This window comes from Petromyzon marinus, chromosome 19, assembly GCF_048934315.1.
Source record: "Petromyzon marinus isolate PM22_M1 ecotype Great Lakes invasive population chromosome 19, UKy_Petmar_22M1.pri1.0, whole genome shotgun sequence".
Lineage (NCBI taxonomy): Eukaryota > Metazoa > Chordata > Hyperoartia > Petromyzontiformes > Petromyzontidae > Petromyzon > Petromyzon marinus.
Genome location: NC_133685.1, coordinates 1,929,466 through 1,951,036, shown reverse-complemented (window position 1 = coordinate 1,951,036; position 21,571 = coordinate 1,929,466). Strand labels below are relative to the sequence as shown.

The 21,571-nt window shown below is 51.5% G+C and overlaps 1 protein-coding gene across 2 annotated transcripts; it reads right to left on the bottom strand.

Moving 5' to 3' along the window:
* Positions 1-2,636: 2,636 nt before the first annotated feature.
* Positions 2,637-17,035, bottom strand: PMEL (premelanosome protein). Of its 2 annotated transcripts, none has more exons than XM_032957319.2 (11): positions 16,816-17,035; positions 14,149-14,274; positions 13,271-13,399; positions 11,749-11,871; positions 11,077-11,238; positions 9,399-9,935; positions 7,597-7,830; positions 5,836-5,944; positions 4,691-4,917; positions 4,120-4,207; positions 2,637-3,465 (listed from the first exon to the last, which is right to left on the bottom strand). In XM_032957319.2, exons 1-11 carry the CDS (start codon positions 16,889-16,891, stop codon positions 3,255-3,257), a joined length of 2,022 nt encoding a protein of 673 aa, XP_032813210.2. In that variant the 5' UTR covers positions 16,892-17,035; the 3' UTR covers positions 2,637-3,254. The 2 variants fall into 2 exon arrangements, with proteins under 2 accessions (XP_032813210.2, XP_032813209.2); XM_032957318.2 differs by having other exon boundaries at positions 4,691-4,920; positions 16,816-17,033.
* Between the last annotated feature and the right edge of the window lie 4,536 nt (positions 17,036-21,571).

Sequence of the window (21,571 nt, the reverse complement as noted above, 5' to 3'; positions counted from 1 at the left end):
TTTTATATTTTTATTTAGGGCCCCTTCATAACATCATGCTACAGGCCCAGCACTAGCTTAGTGCGGCACTGCCTGTGCCCCACCACACGCACGTTGTATACTGCTGCTGGGTGGACAGAGGCCCGCGGGGGGGGTTAATACAGTCTCGTTATTCTTTTGCAAATCGATAACGCGGATCGAATCTGGCTTGTGAGATTCGATTATCTTCGATTTGTCAAAGTTGCATGCGTTTCGACACGCACCACGGTTGCAAAATAATAAAACGCAATATAAATGGACTTAATGAACCGAAAACCGATTCCAAAAAGTGACCAATTCCACAATTGGCGAGACTTAAAGCCACCGCAACTACGAGCAGCTATGGGATAGCCACGTTTTCTTGCCGAACGGTTAGACACCGTGTGCTTTTTTTTCTATCACATAACAGAGAATAATATAACCCTAACCCCGCGACTCTAATCAATTACCCCCCACCCTATCCTAGCCGGGACCTTGCCCTGGAACCTACCGGCCCAGACAGTGGGGTTAGGGACTTACATTGTCAGCTGAAGCAATCGGTCAGGTGGGGCACCAATATTTTATTTGTGTCGCACGTTCGCACTGAGGCTATTGTATATCGCGGCCTCCTCTTGCCTAATAGCATCATTTGACAAGTGTTGTTATTTTTACAGTGTTGTTTAAAGCAAATCATCTGGTGGTTAAATTTCGATTTAATGACTCGTAGCTTTGGCCGCCAGAGGGAGCCAAGGCACTCCCTGCCAGCACCACGCTCTCTACGCCTCGGGGTCCAGGCCTCCGCGGCGTGTTCGCTGGACGGTGGCAGTGCTGTCTGTCCATGGCGTGTGGATGACACACACACACGCGCGTGTGGATGACACACACACGTGTGGATGACACACACACACGCGCGCGTGGATCACACACACTGCATATGTTTTTTTTCTGAAGGCTGCGAGGCTTGGCTAGGCAGTAGGGCTAATCGGAGGCGTCAGGCACGACAGTGCCACTCGAGTGCACGCTATGCTTCAAGAGCCGAATGGCTCACAGGGCTATACCAAAATAAATACATAAAATAAATAAACTAAAACTAAAGCCTAGGCATAATAGGATCTTATTGTACAAGTACCCCTGTATTCCATATGCGTCTATCAAGGTGCGTATATCGATTAAACGGACGCAATAAGGCACGATGGATGCGGTGCAGCCAGAATCATTCCTAGAACTGTTCCGGACTTTTTCTCACCTGAAACGAACCGGCGAGTCGATGCTGTGTCGCCACGTGGTGATGATGATAATGATGATTGGGAGATTCGAAGCAGGCGCGGCTCGTCCGCTCGGTGCGTTGGGACGTCGCCCCACCGTGCAGTTGCAGATGAGAAATTATTTTTCTAATAAAAAAATACTTTTCTATAAACGGTTTTGTTGTGTTTTAAAACAAAAGGAAACATGATTCATTCAACGTGAATTGCCCGAATGAAAACAACATTTTAAGTTGTTCGTATTGTAAACCGCTGCAACGCCGGAGTCTGTTTTGTGTCTCGTTCTCGGGGCGTCCGTGCAGGCGTCCTCCGAGTGGGAGACATTTCCTCTTCGTTCGTCGCGAGTGGCTTCTGGCATTGTGGACACGCCGCTGGAGACCCATTCGGGGCGGTGAAAAGGGCGCCCTTGGCTGTATGTGATGAGAGACGATGTCACAACGCGAGGCTGCACCGTGCAAATAGAGCACGGCCTACACGCTCGAGGAGGAAACAACAGCAGTGGCGATGGCAGCATTGTGCAGGAAACGAAGAATTGGCAACGAAGGCTGTGGGAGTCACTCCTAAATATTTACTCTGAAAGGATTTGTTGAGTCGTGTCAGCTGATCTTTTATTGTTCTGTGGGCTTTTGGCAGCGTCAACTTGAGGGTCATGGGGACAGCATTTGAGTGCTTTGTTTTGTTTGGTATTGTTCACAAATGCCTACCGTTGGTAGATATTACTTTCACGGCACGGCCAATAACACGACGAGCTTTTACCTCATTAGAACACCATCTTTTCATCCATCAAAGAGGTTTTTTTAGGTTAGATCGCGTAAATATATAAATATGTCGTTAAACCCGCCACCACCCGACACAGCCAACTAGTAAGGGTTGTCACGTCAACAGAACGTGGCCAATTCGTCACTAGTACAGCAGCACCGGTATGTTGGAGAGCCAAGCCACAACATTTACAATCTGAGTACGACGTTTCGCCAGTAATTACAGCTAGCTTCATCAGGCGACAGCCAGATTTGTGGAGAAGTCCACCTGTTTCGTTCCTTATGTAGAGGCGTAGATGTGGTGACCACACTTCTGCGCCTGGGTCTGTCTCGTGACCAACACACCGGTTAGTGCTGTACTCGTGACGAATTCGCCACGTCCTGTTTACGTGACAACCCTTACTAGTTGGCTGTGTCGGGTGGTGGCGGGTTTTGACGACACATTTATATATTTACGCGATCTAACCCAAAAAAACTCTACTATGGATGATATTGGTCGCAAAAGCCTCCGTGTTAAACTGACCATCTTTTCAGAGAACACTCACAACAGCCCCGCCGAGTGGAAGTGTCACGAGCCGCCCAGGATTAGAACGATTCTGAGACATTGCCTTGCATCAAATCAAGCGTGTAAGATTCTGTAATTTTATATTGATGGAACGCGTATGCAAATTACAAGCAAGTTACACTTCGGGGTAATGGGCTGATGGGGCGAACGTGGCGGAATGAGACGGACAACACAAACGAGACGGTACAAAAGACACGGACAATGCAACGAATACAGTAAAAACGAGCACACAAATCAGACAATGCAAACGATATGCACAGAACAAATGATACGGTACAATACAAACGAGACAATATAAAAGTCACGGACAACACAAACGAGACGGTAAGGATGAGAAACAGGACAGACAATACAAACTAAACGGTACAAACGAGACAGACACGAGCCTACAGACAACAAGACAATGTCATCATCATCATCATCGCGAATATAATTACGACCCCGAATCATGAGAAGTCAATCGGTGGTGGTGTTGGGGGGGAGGAATCACACAGAGTGTTTATCTCACAACATCTATGAAGCGCTGCTTCATTCGCCAGCACTGGGGCCATCATGGTTTAGTGTGACCGTGGGCGCAGCAGCAGGAGACAACAACAGCAGCAGCAGGAGACAGCAGCAGCAGCAGACAGCGCCGTGTCCCTCGGCGAGGGCGGGGTGGGGGAACGGCCCCCGTCAGGCGTTGACGAGCAGGGCGTGCTTGGTGTCGCTCTGGGTGGCCAGCAGGTCGCGCACGCTGGCGCCGAGGCCTCTGAGCCACCACCGCCGCGGCCACCGCGACCCCGCGCCGACACCGCCGCCTCCCCGCACCGCCCCCGCCGCCTCCTCCTCCTCCTCTCCCGGGCGGCTCCACGCGGTGGCGGCGTCAGCCGTGAGCGCTCCTCGCCTTGAAGCGGAATCAAAATGTTTATTTAGACCGGGCGAGGAATCCGATGAGCTACGAAGCTCTTTTATTTTTCGCAGACGTCCGGGGCGCACACGCGGGGGGGGGGGGGGCTCAGAGCGGCACGGGGCAATGGCAAAATAGACGGTGTGTGTGTCATCTGCCGGCCATCCCAGTCAGTCCACCCGTGGCGCCTGGGTCTGTCCCGTGACTTCATTTAGTCAGCGAGCCTTCGACACTTCAGTGGCCTCAAAGTGCACCTGGCCTGCCACAGGCGCGGTGGTCTCATTGACATCCCCACTGGATTGAAATGACTCTCTTACTGTGGTCTCAACCAGCCGATTGCAAGTTTCGTCGAATTAAAAAAAATGCCGTGGGTGCAACGTCTAGCAGCGCCACGGGACCTGCCGTCCAGAGGTCGCCAGTTCGAGTCAACCTCCTGGGGCGACAGTTGAAGCAACGGAGCGAGTCTCAACCCCACTCGAGTAGATTACCGGGCGGTAACCTCTGGAACTGGTAACCGATTCTGAAAACGGTTACCGGTTTAAGAACTGGTATTTACATTATGATTTATATAATGGCATGTATATACGAATATCTGTGCAGGTGTGTTTTAGTGGGGCATCACACCTGTGCGTTCCATACACACACACACACCTGTGCATGAGAACTGCAAGTCCAATCACCAGCACCACCGCGAAGGCTCCAATGATGACAGCGGCTTCCAGTGAGGCCGACTCGGAGACTGTGGAGCGTGGAGAGGCACGGGGAGTTAAAGGGTGATCAAAATCATCATCACTACCACGAGTCTTTCTTCACCGTCACCATCACCGCAGTCACCACCACCACCACGTCTGCCATGATCTTAAATCATAACTACGACAGCATCCTTCATAACCCGGGAAGATCTTGTGGAGACTATATACCTGTTTTTGTCAAGGAAGACCCCTTCATACTGGATCTAGATATAAGAAGGTGTGTGAGTGAGTGAGTAGGTGAGTGAATGGGTGAGTGAGTGAATGAGTGGGTGAGTAGTTGAATGATTGGATGAGTGATTGGGTGAGCGAGTGGGTGAACGAGTGAGCGAGTGAATGGGTGAGTGAGTGAGCGAGTGAGTGAGCGAGTGGTTGGGCGGGTGTGTGAGTGGGTGATCTAATGGGTGAGTGAGCGGGCGAGTGAGCGAGCGAGCGAGTGGATGAGCGAGCGAACGAGCGAGTGAGACTCCTACTGCTCTGGAGGCTCAGGCGAGTGGTGGCGGAGGCTCTGCTGAGTGCGTCCGCCACGGTCACCCGAAGGCAGTAGCTCCCCGCGGAGTGGAACTCCCGGCGCAGGACCAGGGAGCAAACCCGGGAATCGGCCGCGCAGGTGCCCGGGGCCACGGGCTCGCACGCCGCCTCTCCCAGCGAGTCGGCGCAGTCCTCGGAGAGAAGCTCGCTGCACAGCTTCGTGGGGGTACTGCTGCGGAATCATCGCCGTCACCATCGTCAGCAGCAGCAACGGCGTTCGTATCAGCAGCAACAGCAACGGCATTAGCAACATTATTATTATGATTATTATCATAGTCAGTATCATCATCAGCAGCAGCAGCAGCTTTATTAGAAGCAGGATCATCATCATCATCACACCACGATATCATCAGAGACATCATCATCAGGATCATAAATACCACCATCTTCATCATCATCACTATCACAACCTTCATTATACCACTACCACACCATCAGCAGCAGTACCACGTGCCCGTGTGCTGGAAGCGCGCCTGAGTAGTCGCCCGCATAAATTCGTCGAATCTAACTTTTAGTCGCTTAATCGACTAATGGTGCCATCTTTATCCCCGTGCCGAGGGTCAGCGAGAGCGGAAAGTGGAGAGAAGAGAAGAGAGCTCTGCATGCAGATCTAAGCTACCCGTCGGAGGCCGTTTAACTGTGGGAATGGCTGCGTGCAGATGCAGCACTTGTCGTAGTTATAAAAAAGAGAGAGAGCGAGAGAGTGAGCAAGAGAGAGCGAAATGGAGTAGGAAGAGAGGGGGCAAAGAGAGAGAGGGGGGGCAGAGAGGGGGTAGAGAGAGAGGAGGGGCAGAGAGGGGGGTAGAGAGATAGGGAAGGGGTAAGGAGAGCAGAAAAAAGAAGAAAAAATAATTTGTTGGGTTTTTAATTTAAAAGGTGTGGGGGGGGGGGGTTACATAAAGCAAAGCATAAAAAAAACGAAATGATGAATGGAGCAAAGTGCCGACTACACCGAGCATCTTCTTGTTTCCTCTGATCGTAAAAAAAGGAGAGAGGAGAGAGGAGAATGGAGAGGAGAGAGAAGAGAGGAGACAGGTGGAGATGAGAGAGAGGAGAATAGAGAGAGTAGAGAGGGGAGAGCTCTCACCCGCCGTGGCTTTCCACCTCGAAGTCGAGCAGAGCGTGCGGTGTGAAGAAGTGCACTCCCCCTTGCGCCACCGACACGGCCCTCCGCACCTCCGCCGTGGCGATTCCATCTGTGCGGCGACATGGCCGTGTGGGGGGGGTAGAAGGGAGTGGGGGGGTTGGGGACCACTTAGTGAGTGATGTGGGGTCGTATTGCGTTGTGGTAGGTCGGTAGGTAAATAAGAACGTGGTTGGATAGGTAGGTAGTTGGGTGAATAGGTAGATGGGTGGGTAGGTAGTTAGATGGGTGGGTGGGTAGATGGGTGGGTGGGTAGATAAATGGGTGGGTGGGTAGGTAGATGGGTGGGTGGGTAGATGGGTGAGTGGGTAGTTAGATGGGTGGGTAGGTAGATGGGTGGGTGGGTAGTTGGGTGGGTGGGTAGATGGGTGGGTGGGTAGGTAGATGGGTGGGTGGGTAGATGGGTGGGTAGGTAGATGGGTGGGTAGGTAGATGGGTGGGTAGATGGGTGGGTGGGTAGATGGATGGGTGGGTAGGTAGATGGGTGGGTGGGTAGGTAGATGGGTGGGTGGGTAGTTGGGTGGGTAGATGGGTGGGTGGGTAGGTAGATGGGTGGGTGGGTAGATGGGTGGGTAGGTAGTTGGGTGGGTAGATGGGTGGGTGGGTAGATGGGTGGGTGGGTAGATGGGTGGGTGGGTAGATGGGTGGGTAGGTAGTTGGGTGGGTAGTTAGATGGGTGGGTGGGTAGTTAGATGGGTGGGTGGGTAGATGGGTGGGTAGGTAGTTGGGTGGGTGGGTAGATGGGTGGGTAGGTAGTTGGGTGGGTAGGTAGATGGGTGGGTGGGTAGATGGGTGGGTAGGTAGATGGGTGGGTAGGTAGTTGGGTGGGTAGTTAGATGGGTGGGTAGTTGGGTGGGTAGTTGGGTGGGTTGTTAGATGGGTGGGTGGGTAGATAGATGGGTGGGTGGGTGGGTAGATGGGTGGGTGGGTAGATGGGTGGGTGGGTAGGTAGATGGGTGGGTGGGTAGTTAGATGGGTGGGTGGGTAGATGGGTGGGTAGTTAGATGGGTGGGTGGGTAGATGGGTGGGTGGGTATGTAGATGGGTGAGTAAGTAGATGGGTGGGTGGGTAGATAGGTGGGTAGTTAGATGGGTGGGTGGGTAGATGGGTGGGTAGATGGGTGGGTAGATAGTTGGGTGGGTAGGTAGATGGGTGAGTAGGTAGATGGGTGGGTAGGTAGATGGGTGGGTAGTTACGTAAGTGGGTAGGATGGTAGGCGGGTAACTCGGCAAATAGACGAACAGGTGAGTGAGTTGGTAAGTAAATAGGTCGATAGATAAGTAGATCGAGGGGTGGGTGAGGATGTGGGTAATTACTTAGGAAAGTAGGTTGGTGGATGGGTGAGTATGTAGGTAAATAGGTAGCTAGGCGGTTGTTTCCGTGCATAGGTATTTGGTAGATAAGCAAGTTGTTGGATGAGTGGGTGGGAAAGTAGGTAAGTGAGTGTGTGGGTGGATTTATAGCTAGGTGGTAGGTAGGTGTGTAGGTTAGTGGGTGTGTTCGTGGGTAGGCAGGCAGGTGCTTAGCTTGGCAACCATGCAGGTAGGCAAGTGCCAGCTGCATGACGGGTTGGGAAACGAGGTGGATAGAGTTAGTGGGCAGGCACGCCTCTTACGCAGAGAGGTATTTATGTAGGCACGCAAGCAGGTAGGCAAGTGGGCAGGCTTGCAGCATGTCTCCCTAGTGGCTTCACAGTCGCCTCACCCACGACCTCCACCGTGGTGCTGTAGGTGCCGTAGCGATAGAGGGGACAGTCGGTGGGGCGATCCTGCCCGGATAACTCCTGGCTCAGGAGGAGGAGGAGGTTCAGCTCCGGACTCTCCCGGGCAGCGGCGGCGGCGGCTCCGTCGAGGTCTCGCGACGGTGCAGAGGTCCCGCTCGGGGAGCTGGGGATGGCGGTGGTGCCGTACGGTTCGGCGACTGTGAGACCCCCTCCAACTACCACCACCACCACCATCAGCACAGGGAGGGAGAGGAGACATCGCACAGAAAGGGTGAGCGTCAGTGTCCCGTGTCGCTGGACACCTGAACGACGAGAGAAGCTCGCGAAGACATCGAACGGGAGGGCAGACGCCTTCGTCTTCTTCGTCTGGCTGATGTGTGTGGGGGGGGGGGGAGGGGGCGGCAGTAGCGGGGGCCTTCTCGAGTGTGACGCCTAAGACGTGGACAACTCTCTTCCACGGGCCCTCAGATTGGCTCCGAGCACCGAACGGTTCAGGAAACTCTTGCAATATTTTTGTTTACTTTTAGCTTTTCCTTGAGTATGCCCTCCCATAAAAAAAATATATTTTTTTACATGTGTCGTGATTTCGTAGGTAGTGGGGTCGAGTTTTTACAAAAAAAAATCGCTGAATGAATGAGAGCAATAGCTGTAATATTGAGGTGATGGATGTGCCAGATGATTGCGTGAGGAGTGCGCGGAGTGGTGAATCGTCCCTACTGTGATCAATGCCTCCTGATTTGTGAACCGGGGCATGGAGTCGCTATGAGTTCCGTGGTTCTGTTCTGGATGACGACCAAAGTCGCACACCAGAGAGTGTTATTTTTCCAGTGCAGATGCGAACCAGATAAGAGTCGCAATATTCGCAAGAGTAGACGGCACGAGGTGCATTGCGACCGTAGGATCGGAACGCCCATCAGGACCCTGCACGCGGTCACGTGTCTGTGCGCTCTCCCCTCTGCAGGGGATTCTCTGCTCACTGCGGTTGCCGCCTGCATGAAAATTGACGACTGCGTAAGAAGATGTTAGTCAAGCATCGTCATGCAGGAGGATCTCCCTGGGAAAATTATAAAAAAAATATAATAATCGTTGTCCATTACCCAGGACAGGGGATGGAGCAGTCGCGGGTGATATCTGAACCGGTCCCAAGCCCCCTCCCCTTCACCAACCCGTACTTGACCAGTTTGGTGAAGTATGGCCAAACGACCCCCGTGACCGACACAGCAAGGGGAAGCCTTCACCCAGCACTGGATTGACAAAGGAGCTAACAACTATTCACATCAGGGTTGGACTCACTGAGGCTCAAGGTTATTTTTCAGGAGGGTCCTGCTGCTTTGGGATGTTCAATCAAGGTCACTAATGAGCGTTGGGCATGTGAAAGGAACCTGGTGAACCAGCAGAAACCCCCATCACGCATATACGAGGGGAACCACTCAGATTTTGCGCAGATTAACTGAAGAAGCCACTGCTTGTACCGCCTTCTCCTGGCCACATCGTTACGCAAGATTATAACACTCGGTATTCTCCCCGGACATCTCCCTTCCCAGTACTAAACAGGCTTAAACTTGCTTAGCTACCAAAAGTTAGTTTATTCAGTGATTTTGTAACAACCTCTCTCACCATAACCTTGCTATTAACCCTGGCGCTAACCCGAACCCGAACCGTGATGCCAGCACATTGCCCTGCTATTGGGTCCTTCGGGCTCGTGGGGCCCGGTGCAGTTGCACCGCCTGCACACTCGCTCGCTGCACCACCGATTCACACACATCTCAACCCTGCCCCCCACCTGCGCGGGATGTGGTGGCGCTGGGCTCCCCCGGGGCAGCAGTGGAGGCGCTCTCCGTGGTGCTGCCGACCACGGTGGCGTCAGTAGCCGCTGTCGTGGTGTTGCCGGCGGCGGCTGCCGTCGTTGTTACCGCGGTGGCTGTAGCGGCGCTGGCTGCGGCCGTAACGGTGCCGGTGGCGGCGCTGACGGCGGCGGCGGCGGTGGTGGCGCAGGGCGCGGGCACGGTGGCCTGCACGGCGAGCCGCGCCGCGTACGCGCCGGGCCCGGCGTACGAGTGGAGGGCGTGCGCGAGGCGAGAGATGAGGAGGCCCGAGCCGTCCCCGAAGTCCCACGAGAAGGAGACGTCGGCTCCGCGCAGGAAGCCGCTCGGGTCGTGCAGCCGCGCCTCGAACAGCACGTTGGGCCCGGCCACGAAGCGCTGCCGCCGCGGCCCCGGCGATCTCGCGTCCTCACCCCCCACCGCTAACTCTTCTTCCTGCCCGGAGCCCGCGGCTGCTACGGCGGACTGGCTGAGCTCCACCGAGAAGGGGACTTGGTCTGAAACACGGAAGAAGGGGTAAGACGTGGTGCGAGGGGGATTCGTGAGAGGTGGCGTCAAAGCATCGGTGGGGGGGGGGGGGGGAATTTGGGAGACCTGGGTTGAGATTGGGAGGTGGTTTGATGGGGAAAGGCTTTGGAAAGTCGTGGGGAAGCGAGGAAGGAATCGGTGGAAGGTCGTCGGCTTGACAGCTCAGAGCATCGTTAATCGCTGCGCCACCGCTCCATCCAGTAAATGGCGTACTAATTGCATTTGGATCCACGTGGTGTGACAGCAAAAACAAAAACCTAATATCCACAGTATATTTTTTTATTTAAATCTTTCGTGACTGCAGGGATTCATATTCTTGGTTCTTTCGGTAAAGTCACGTAGAAGGGAAACAATAAAGTAATAAAAATATAAAACAATAAAATTCTCACGACGTTTCTACTGCAACACAAGCAATCATCAACAGGTGTGAAAACCACAGCAATTTTTTTTTAAAAAGTGGCGGTTATTTTTTACGTTAGCACCATGGAGAGCGATTTGACAGTTTGTTCAGATGGACGAGTCCATCTATATTCGGAACAGAGGAGGGGGGAGACGAAAATAATGGATGCGGCCGTGGCAGATCACTGTTATTATTCAGTAGACTCACATGACATTGACTTCTCCATGACAGAGGTTCTTTGCAAGCCATCTGGCTACCATGAGAGATTCGTTCATGAGGCTATCCACATATACAAACACAGAGACAATTTCAACCGAGAAGTTGGCTTAGCAATCATTGGAAGGATTTGATAAACCATTTCGGGTCTTAATTGATTGTTCACGTTTACGGTGGCTTTCAGACCGCATCCATTATTTCGTCTCCCCCCTCCTCTTTTCCGAACATAGATGGACTCGTCCATCTGAACAAACTGTCAAATCGCTCTCCGTGGTGCTAACGTTAAAAATAACCTCCACTTTTTTTCAAATTTTCCTGCCGTTGGTTTTCACACCTGATGATGATTGCTTGTGTTGCAGTCGAAACGTCGTGAGAATTTTATTGCTAAATATTTTTATCATTTTATTGTTTCCCTTCTACGTGACTTCACCGAAAGAACCAAGAATATACACGGTACAGATATAAAACTTAAGACGTGGAGCCGGGAGTCGAACCCGTGACGGCGAACTGCGAGGAGGCGCGTGCCACGGGCACGAACTGTCGGGAGCCCCCGCGACGGTAGACCACGAGGGACACGGGGTGCGAGCCCAGGGGGACCCCCCGCGTCTCCAGCACCAGCCCAGAAGTCGCGTTACCGGGCACCTGCCACGAGCGACCTGCGGCGGACAACAAAAACACGCGGTCGCGCCTTTACAATGTGTACCCATTGCCTCGTGGTGCTGTGCATACAACACCCGTATAACCGAGCCACACGCAGCTTTTACAATGTGCGCCCATTTGCTCACGGTACTGCACAAACTATAAATCCGTGCCGCGTGCGTGTTTACAAGGTGCATCCAAATGGTTTGCAGTATATACTATATGTTAAAGGCACGTGCACTTCCACAAGGTGCGCCCAGGAACACAGGCATGGTAACGCCAATGTGAGTTTTTACAATAAAAAAAACTAGTCATCTACCTTAGAGACATGCCGATGTGACTTTTTTACAAAGTGCACTCATTGTAAAGTTCGGCGTGCGTCCCGGTTGAGCCCCCCCCCCCCCCCCCGAAACGTGGTAAGCTTTAACAAAGCCACTCCCGCACTGCACATTTGCAACGTGCACCCCAAAAACAGCTGTCTGACTGCGATGACAACGTGCGCCGCGTGACGCTGAGGCGGTCCGCACCCAGGCCGCTCCACACGTAGACGAAGCGTGGCCCCTTCCTCGCCGGGTCCCCGCTGAGGAGGTCCTCTCTGCCTCCCCGGTAGGGTCCAGGGTGCCTCCCTGAGCCGCAGTCTGGGTGCGCGTCTGCGTGCGAGGGGACACGGGGAGGACCGGGAAGAGACCCCGAGGGGAGCGGTAATCACGGGACGAGTCGTCCATTTACGCGGAGGTCGGAGTTTTGCGCATGAGTCGTGCGTGCAATGATTTACGATTTACGTAAATTATGTGCAGATGTGTAATATCATTATAATTTTACATCATTTTGTTGATTCATAAAACGGAGTCTCAAGACTCTTTTTAAGGAGGGTGCAGTCAAGTTTTCGCAGCAGTGGGGCGATGTTGCTGCTGCTGCGTGTCGTCCCGATGTAAACATTTGCAGGTTATTTGTCAACATTGGGATGCTTGGCCAAACACCAGTTCCATTGTGTGGGGCTTTATTAGCGATGACCTTTGCTGACTCACTCGGAATGCGCCCGATACCGTCAGATCTCGCGAGCTAAGCAGAATTGAACCTGAAGAGCGCTTGGACGTGTGACCATCATTGCATACCAGGTTACCACACCTATAGTATATGCTCACCGCCTTTTCAAACCCGCATTCACCAGCGTGGTGAAATATGGTCAAATAACCCCTTCGACCCCACAACAGCGTGAGGAGGCCTGTGACCAGCAGTAGATTGGCAATGGAGCTCTACTGGTGCCTGCTACATTTGGGCTGTGATGTCTGTACGTCGAACTTCTGTTGCACCGTACACAGCCAACCGTGATAATCGGAGGTGCGGATGGTAAGCACGCTGCAGAGCGAGACGATGCGCGGTACACGTGAGACAGAGGCAGGCAGTGCAGACGAGACAGACGGACAGACAATGCAATCCATACAACCGAGATAGTGCTAATTTCAAATCTGTTCATTGGCAAATGAATACGTATAATCAAATTATCATCTGGCCCTCTGGTCTTTGAAGAGCAGTCTCCAGTCCAACTCTTTATCCTCCACTCTATCTCTCGGCCCTCTCTGTTTATGTGCTACTAAGAAGGTTCATCGCCCGAAACGTCGCCTATTATATACATACACTGCATGTCCTTTTATTATTACACGCCTTTTAGTAACTCACTCTGTTGTTGTATCCTCAAATCTTGTAACTTAATTTTAACCCACTTCCCAATGTGGTATCGACTGCAAACTTGCTATACTTATGTCATACTGATGACAATACTATATTCTATCATTAAAATATATATTTTTAAACATTATTTTTTATATGTTATGTTTCGGCTTGGGTCTAATTGTCCACTGACAACTGACGTTGGCTGTAATTGCCCACGGTCTCTTACGTTGTTGCAAGCTTCGGGGCCACTTGCTGGAGTCGTGGAGATCTGCAATTACTAGCACATTTCATAAAAGCGTGTTATAAAAAAAGTTAAAAAAAATATTACTTATTTAATGTCACAGCGATTTGTTTCCCGTAGGCCCGTGGCGTTACCGTTGAGGGGCTCCGCGTCTCTCCACGCCGCCTCGAGCTCCCGGGGGACGCGGAGGCGCGCGCTGAACGTGGCCCGCGCCCCGGTCAGGGTCGGGCAGTCGTTGGTGACCTCCACCGTGACCCGGGCGCCTGCGCGCGCACGGACGCAGGGCGGACGCGGCTTCTCGGTGATCCACGTGCAGACACCCCACTGAAATGAAACTCCGAGAGGGTGCGAAGCGATCGATCGTCTTGCTCGCGGGAGAATGTTGAGACGTTGGCGCGCAACCTCTGTGTTCGGCCCTGAGCCGGGTGGTGGTCAATTTAACTTGTCTATGGCCGGGGCGAGTATATCCATTGGCCAGACGCTGTTGAATTCGCCACAAAGCGGTACTTATTTTATCTTCCCCGGAGGGAGAGTGGGTTGAGTCATGTGCAAGACGCCCATGTTACAGATAAATACAACGTTCTTCTAGTCTCACAACATTCACAATGTTTTGACACCGCCCTTTTAGCGCCGGTTTCGTGAATGATTTTTCCGCTCAGATTTCATTTTGATATCTCTACGCTTTGAGCAATAACCATTTCCATCAATTGAGCCGACTGTCTCCGAGTCGAGTCCGCTCTTAGCAACACAACCCCGACTACACTAAAGTTTGCCGTCACACCGGGACCGCCTTTACGGGAGTTATCGCGTCGCTCGCACCAAGGGCAGCTGAGAGCCGCGCGAACGGCCCCCGTGCAATGTATTATTCTTCCTTTTCTCCATTTTCGCTCTCTGGGAAACGCTCTCGCTGGCGGTAAGCGCTCGCTAAGCCCTCCAGATTAAAGCAAATCCCCCACCACCACCACCACCTCCCCATCTTAATCCCCTCTTCGCAAGTGCCGTATCTGCTGACCTCCTCCGGCACCGAGCCAGCGAGGATCGTTGGCGGGCCACCCCGGCAGGACTCCGGGGTCCACGGGTCCCCTGGTCTCCCGTCGCGGCGGCCCGTGGCGGTGGTGCGGCGAGGGTCCCCATCGCCCTACGGGGCACAGGAGGGGGGAGGGGGTGGTGGGTGTTTGGGGGGGGGGAGGCGATGCAGGGGGTTTGCACTGAATGGGCTCATAACAAGAGCCCTCTGTCATCGCCATCCTGTTAAGTTCACAAGTAAAGGTGAACTTAAGGGACGGAGGGCCTTCCCCATCGCTAGAGAGGAGGACCGCTGTTTGCCGTGGCCTGGAATCGAACTTAGATCGTCGGGTCCATGACGCAGTGCACCAACCACTGTGCTCCAGCTCCCATCCATCTACATTTGTGTAATATAAGACACATCTCATCATCGTTATCATCATCATCTAGAATGATCATCTCACACGTATCATCGTTCGAATTGTTTCATTTTCATAGCCGGAGCGGTGGCTCAGTGGTTAGCACACTACGCCATGAATCGGGTTGATCTGAGTTCGATTGCCGGGAGAAAATCCGTCGAGTGATTTCTGAACCGGTCCTCGGAGCCGCTCTCTTGCTCCACTCCCTTCACAAAACCCGGACTTGGACCAGCGAGGTGAAGTATGGTCAAGCAACCCCCTTAACCGACATGGCGTGAGGAGGCCTTCAGGCAGTCGTTGATTGACTAAGGACTTTAAGTTATATGATTATGATTGAATATCAGAATATTATAATCTTAGCGTGTAGTTCACAAGACGATAACTATCAGAAAGTGTATTTTTGCTGGAGAAATCCGATGAGCTATAAAGCTCTTTAACACAGATGTCCAGTAGGGGTGGGTCAGAAAGTTACAACAACTAATAATAATATTCTTAGTTTTTTCGGTAAAGTCACGTTGAAGGGAAACAACAAAATAATAAAATATATATAAAACAATAAAAAATTCTCACGACGTTTCGACCATAACTCAAACGGTCGTCTTCACACCTCCACACCTGAAGACGACCGTTTGAGTTATGGTCGAAACGTCGTGAGAATTTTTTATTGTTTTATATATATTTTATTATTTTGTTGTTTCCCTTCAACGTGACTTTACCGAAAAAACTAAGAATATCAATTACTGCAGTCACGAAAGCTTTAAATCAAAACTAATAATAATATTACAAAAAACAAACGATAGGAGTGCAACGTACAGGAAAAGTAAACAAATAACTTCAAAATATACAACTACAACTTTTTCTTCTTTCCAGATAAAGCGCAATAAGCTATTTAGCTTCTGCTTTAGAAGCGACCTGGCCACACATTATATCATATAAATCATTTGTTACTCATGTTTTCGGAGCCGATATGATGATTCGTAATTTCGTTTTTTGTTTGGGTTGCGTCACGATCTGGTGCCTTGAACAATAACAGTTTTAGTTGGCTCATTAAAAGCTTGTGTCGCCACGTGGCAATTTAATTTGACAGCGTCGGGTGGTGGTGGAGCCTAAACGACACAGGTTTGGTAAAATCATTACGTGGCTTAATCCATTAAATTATCATATTTAATGCGTAATTCAATAGACATGTAATCGTAATTTGGTCATCAGCATCATCATCATCTGCAATACGCATTTAGCAACACGGCTCTCCTTCCACAACAGCACAACCTCCAATAAAAAAACATTCACACACTCCTGCACATTCGCTTTGAATCAGTGACCCACTAAACCAACGAACTTGTTGGACTAATTGACACGCGACGAGACCAACAAACACAGTCCATTTGTTTCCTTGTCCACGCTAGAGGGAGACAAATGGACATCTTTGAAAAAGAGCTTCATAGCTCATCGGATTCCTCCAATATAAATACATCTTCGGATTCTCTGATTCTGAGAGGAGTGGAGTGGCGCTCGCGTTCACTGGTTCCAAGCTTGCGGTGGATATCCCATGTTCCTTGGACAATAAAAAAACAAGTCTCCTTCCCGATTGTATCCAGATTGAGCTCTCCGTGATGTGAAGAACCCATCGCGAACCCTCACGGAGCAGCGCGCGACCCGTCGTGTGGTGAGAGAACGGCCCAAGGAAGTGAATGCCCCAGAGCCAACTCTGAGATCCCATCAAGTGGCATCTTTATCCACACAGTAAGGGGGCAGGATGTGTCCAAATTATCCTGTTGCAGGTAACCATTCACGAGCCAGTTAAAAAAAGACAAAGTTGGTCATTGAAAAACATTTCACAAATTAAATTCTCATCAGGCCCCACGGCGTTAAGTGAAGTCTCCAACCCCATGTGCTATGCTGAGGGACCATTTCCCGAAACGTTACCGATTATATGAAACATAGTTTAAGGCCACAGAGTAAGTAACGAATGCGTTGAGGTTTTTTTCTGTTAATGAACAATGTATGCCCATTGCAGTCAAACCAATGTTTGAATTTTCTGAGCTGGAATTTTGACAAATTAAGTCCAGTTAGTGCTAGATGGGTTTATTTGTGCAGTCATTGGTGACCTGACCGAGACCATCAATTCGCTCTGACCTCTGAGCCACCTGCCCCGCTCCGAACTTCCACGCCTTGCGCGCACTTTGCTGCCCAATCTGCTCCATCTGCTACACAGCAGCGAGACCGAGCAGCACTCGGAGACCGTCAAGACTTACTCGTGCAGTCGCATCGCGACACCGTGAACGCGACTCCGACCACCGCCGCCAGCAGCAGCACCGCCGGCCTGTCCATGCCTCCAGGGAAGAGGCGAGAGATGCAGTCAGGGAGATGGACAGAGAGGCGGGCAGCGCGCGATGTCTCCAGGGGAATGTGACAGAGAGACGGACGCACCAGGGAGACGACGGGGAGCTCGGGAGGGAGAGAAGGAATCCCTGCCCGCACCACGTGCCCCTTTATGGATTCACATGATGGGGCTTAATGAATGAGACGTCCTGACGGGAGTAGCCATGTGACTCATTCCTGTAATGCCACCGTCACATGTCTGGCTGGCACCGCGAGGTGCCAATACAAATGAATGTGTTCATTTATTCGCTTTCTCATATATACACATTTATTTGATTCACTGTCCCTTTGAGACCCGCGCTGGACGTCGCGTATGAGCTCACGCAAGGAGTCTTTGGAAAGAATCTGGCAGGCAGCGTTGACTTATCCAGAATCGTAGCCTTCGTCTAGTCGAGTCCAAGCCTTTGGATTCCAAATGCTGACGAAGTGAACACCGAGATGGCTCCATGAGCTGTCATTCCATCACCAGTCTCGTTCATCGGCCCATCTCCCGTAGCCGGAATGTGTCCTGCCTCAGCACGCTTTACATTTCCCAACAGTCAATGTTGTGTCTCTGATTGACTTTGTTTCGCCTGATTCACGTCTTCCCCTCTGCGCATCTCTGCGCACGTCTTGCCTCGATTTAAAAGCATTTGTGTCAGTTTCAGAATCTTTATGAAAACCGGAGGAATCCGATGAGCTATGAAGCTCTTTTTACTTAAATTTAAAACATTTTTAATACACAAGCATGTAAGACGTCTGTAATACCAACCACAGCTATGTGCTTGTACGCAGTTTGAACGCAATGCCGCAGCATATATTACGGCCTTTGTCAATACATTGTAAGATGAAGGACTCCCCATACTGTGTCGGCCAGTAGGGTTGCTCGACCATACTTCACCTCACCGTCCATCAATCACGTGTGAGTTTATCAATGGGTGGAGGGAACAAGCCGAAGCGTTGGCTCAGGACACGAGTCGTGCTCCTCCATGCCAGGAACTGACCGGCACGGCTCGGGTCTGGTTTCCTGATGACCGTGGAAACGCAGCGTGTAAAGCTCGTCCGCGCTGCTGTGAGTGGCGAGATGCTGGTGGCGAGGTGGGTAGTTGGGGGTAGCAGGGGATTTGGTGGGGGTGGTGCAGTGGTGGGGGGGGGGGGTCATGTGAGAGGCTCAAGAGCCGCGATTTCCCCCGTGAAGCATTCAAGGCCACGTGCTCTCTCAATGGCCCGCATCGAGATGCTGTGGGACGGACACACGGATACAGAGACAATGACCCCCTGTATAGTCTTTAATAGACTGTTGGGGCAGGGGCTGTTATCGAGGAGTACCTATGAAGGCCGGCACGGCACACGATCGCCTTTATATGTTTTGCAATATATTAAAATAAGGTTATTAAATACATTGTCGAAAAAAAACCCATCTAAAACTATAAAAACTAAACTATTGATTTAAAGCTTTCGTGACTGCAAGGATTAATCTTCTTTGGTTCTTTCGGTAAAGTCACGTAGAATGAGAATAAAATAATAAATTGATAAAATAAAATAACACAATAATATTCTCACGACGTTTCGGCCACAACACAAGCGGCCTTCATCAGGTGAAGGGACGAGACAGCGCTGTCCTCCAGACAGTCTCGTCCCTTCACCTGATGAAGGCCGCTTGTGTTGTGGCCTTCATCAGGTGAAGGGACGAGACAGCGCTGTCCTCCAGACAGTCTCGTCCCTTCACCTGATGAAGGCCGCTTGTGTTGTGGCCGAAACGTCGTGAGAATATTATTGTGTTATTTTATTTTATCAATTTATTATTTCATTCTCATTCTACGTGACTTTACCGAAAGAACCAAAGAAGAACGAAACTATTGCTTGTGTTTGACCAGGTAAGACCCACTGAGCTTTCGAGCTCTGTTTCAGAAGCGACCTGGCCACAAATGATTGCTCAACAAAGTGGCTTATCACGTCGACATTTATATCAGCCAGAAACGCGTGACGTTTATAAATGTGGAGGGAAAACCCCGGAGGACCCGGAGAAAAATCCACGCAACCACGGGGAGAACATGCAAACCCCAAATATACAGCAGCAGGCGTCAGGGTCGGGATCGAACCCACGACCTCCTGTAGACCGGGCGAGGTGGTTAACATCTCATCACCGCGGCGCTCCCCCCCCCACCCCGATGAAAAAAATCAAACCTAGTAACAAATACAATGTAATGCAAATAATTTGTAAAGTAAAACAATTGTCTGCATCGTTCCCTTTGTGGCTCGAGGGACAGTGACCTTGGATGCAGGAGGTCAGGGTGTGTGTGCGCATTCCACGCCTGTTCGCCCACCATCACGCGTCGCCACCACCACCCCACCACTACCACCCCACTTCCATCCCACCACCACACCACCACCACCCCACCACCACCACCACCCCACCACCACCCCACCACCACTACCACCCCACCACCACCCCACCACCACCACCACCACCCCACCACCACCACACCACCACCCCACCACCACCACCCCACCACCACCACCACCCCACCACCACCCCACCACCACCCCACCACCACCACCACCCCACCACCACCCCACCACCACCCCACCACCACCACCCCACCACCCCACCACCACCACACCACCACCACCACCACCCCACCACCACAAACACGTCCGTTGCTGCGTAGCACGACTCCACGACACTGTGACACAGCCTTGTTGGTTTTGTGATCCCGCTTCACACAGAAACCCACCGGTCCGGTTATTTTACTGGCTCGGGGAGGGGGATGCGTTAACGCACGCGTAAACGTGTTTGGTTTCAACACATCTATTTACAATCTTTATTTGAAGCTTTCGTAACTGCAGGAATCCATACTCGTTGGATCTTTCGGTAAAGTCACGTAGGTAGAAAAAAATATATAGATTACGACGTTTCGATCGCCACACAGAACCTCTCCCACCTGATGACGGACGCTTGTGTGGCGATCCAAACGTCGTGATCAATTTTTTTTCTACCTACGTGCCTTTACCGAAATAAACAAAGAGTATTGATTCCTGCAGTCACGAAAGCTTCAAATCAAGAATGAAATCAAGAAAGAGTACATATTTACAACTTTAACCGTGCCGTTCGCTTCTGGCCGCTTGGCGTTTTCATCATTTATTTAAAAACGCCGCTGCAGGACAGTGGTGGCGGCTTGGCAATGAGAGCATTGAGGTGAGGGGAGGGGTCCCTCTTCATTAAAACATGTAGAGCTGAACCAAACAAATATCATCCCAAATGTTAATAAACACAACAAGATAATATAAATCACCAATTAATGTATGTCATCCCTATCGTGTCTGCATCTCTCCTCTTCTCTCATCTCACCACATCTCTAGCCCTTGTCTCTATCTCTTTCGTCATCTCACGGGGAGTTTTATGATTTGAAAGGGGGGGATGGGGCGGGTTGGATCCAACAATAATTTCAGCTCAGTGACCGCAATGGGCCGGCACCACCACCACCACTGGCCCGAATTGCCACCCGCACCCTAAAGGAGACCACATCACTCCAATCACTGCACCCCCAATCGCTGGACTCAAAAAGGGTATTTGGCCTACTCTTCCATGCTGGCCAGAAGTATAAGGAAGAGGGTAATTGCGTGACAGATGCTGGCTGCTGCTGTTGCTGCTGTGACCGCCTGCTTGCCTGCACGCAGCGCATCGCGGTGAGGCAGGGAGACATTTCACCAATTCATTCCACACCCATCGTTCTGGAAAGTCATTCGAGGTATTCACAACAGCTGCCACTTGCTTGCGCAATACCGGCGGACTGCCAAGTGAAGAGCACAGCAAGGGGGGAAAGGGAACAAGAAGATCGAGGCTGTGGTGGAGGGTGCTGAGACATTTAGAGTCGATTCCATGTATGTATGTTGAACTTCTTTCGCACCGTACAACAAACTAAACACAACTAAAAAAGCCGTCATACAGAAATGACATTTCACCAGGCGCGGGAGCTCAAGAGACCAGGATATAGCGTTTCAGTTGCAAGCGTGACCTGGGTCATCAATATGACAACATCTCAACAATAAAATGAAGTAGAACAACAATTTCGAACCCCTTTGCAATGATAAGAATAATAATAACCCATTGTTTGTCAATGCAGTTTTGGCCATTGCAGTCTTTTTGTCGATCTACTGCTGGATGAAGGCCTCCACAAGCCGGGGCCGGTCATGGGCGCTGCTGAAGCGGGCGCCCAGAACCAATTCACGTGATGTTAGCTGTGGTCTGGAATCGAACTCAGGGAGCCTGGGTTCAGAGGGGATAGTGCGCTAACCACTACGCCACCGCTCCTAAGTTACAGTACTTGCTATTATGTGTATCCGGCAAAATATTAACGAATTTAACCCAAACTTGTGTGGCTTCGAGACAGCGTGAGACCACGCCACCCGGTACGCGCCCTGCATCGTAGGATCCCGCACGCTAAGCAGGGCCGAGTCCGCGCGGTGTCTGGATCGCAGTTTCAAGTTGGTTGTTGTGCTTCACCAGACGAGCACTCGACACACACCGCGACGGGCTGACCCATCGCAGCTGCGCCGCCGGCTTCGTAGCGCAGCGCGATAGCCACGACACCGACGCTCCCCTGTAGCCTCCACGTGACACGCTGACCCCGCAGGTATGAAAAACGC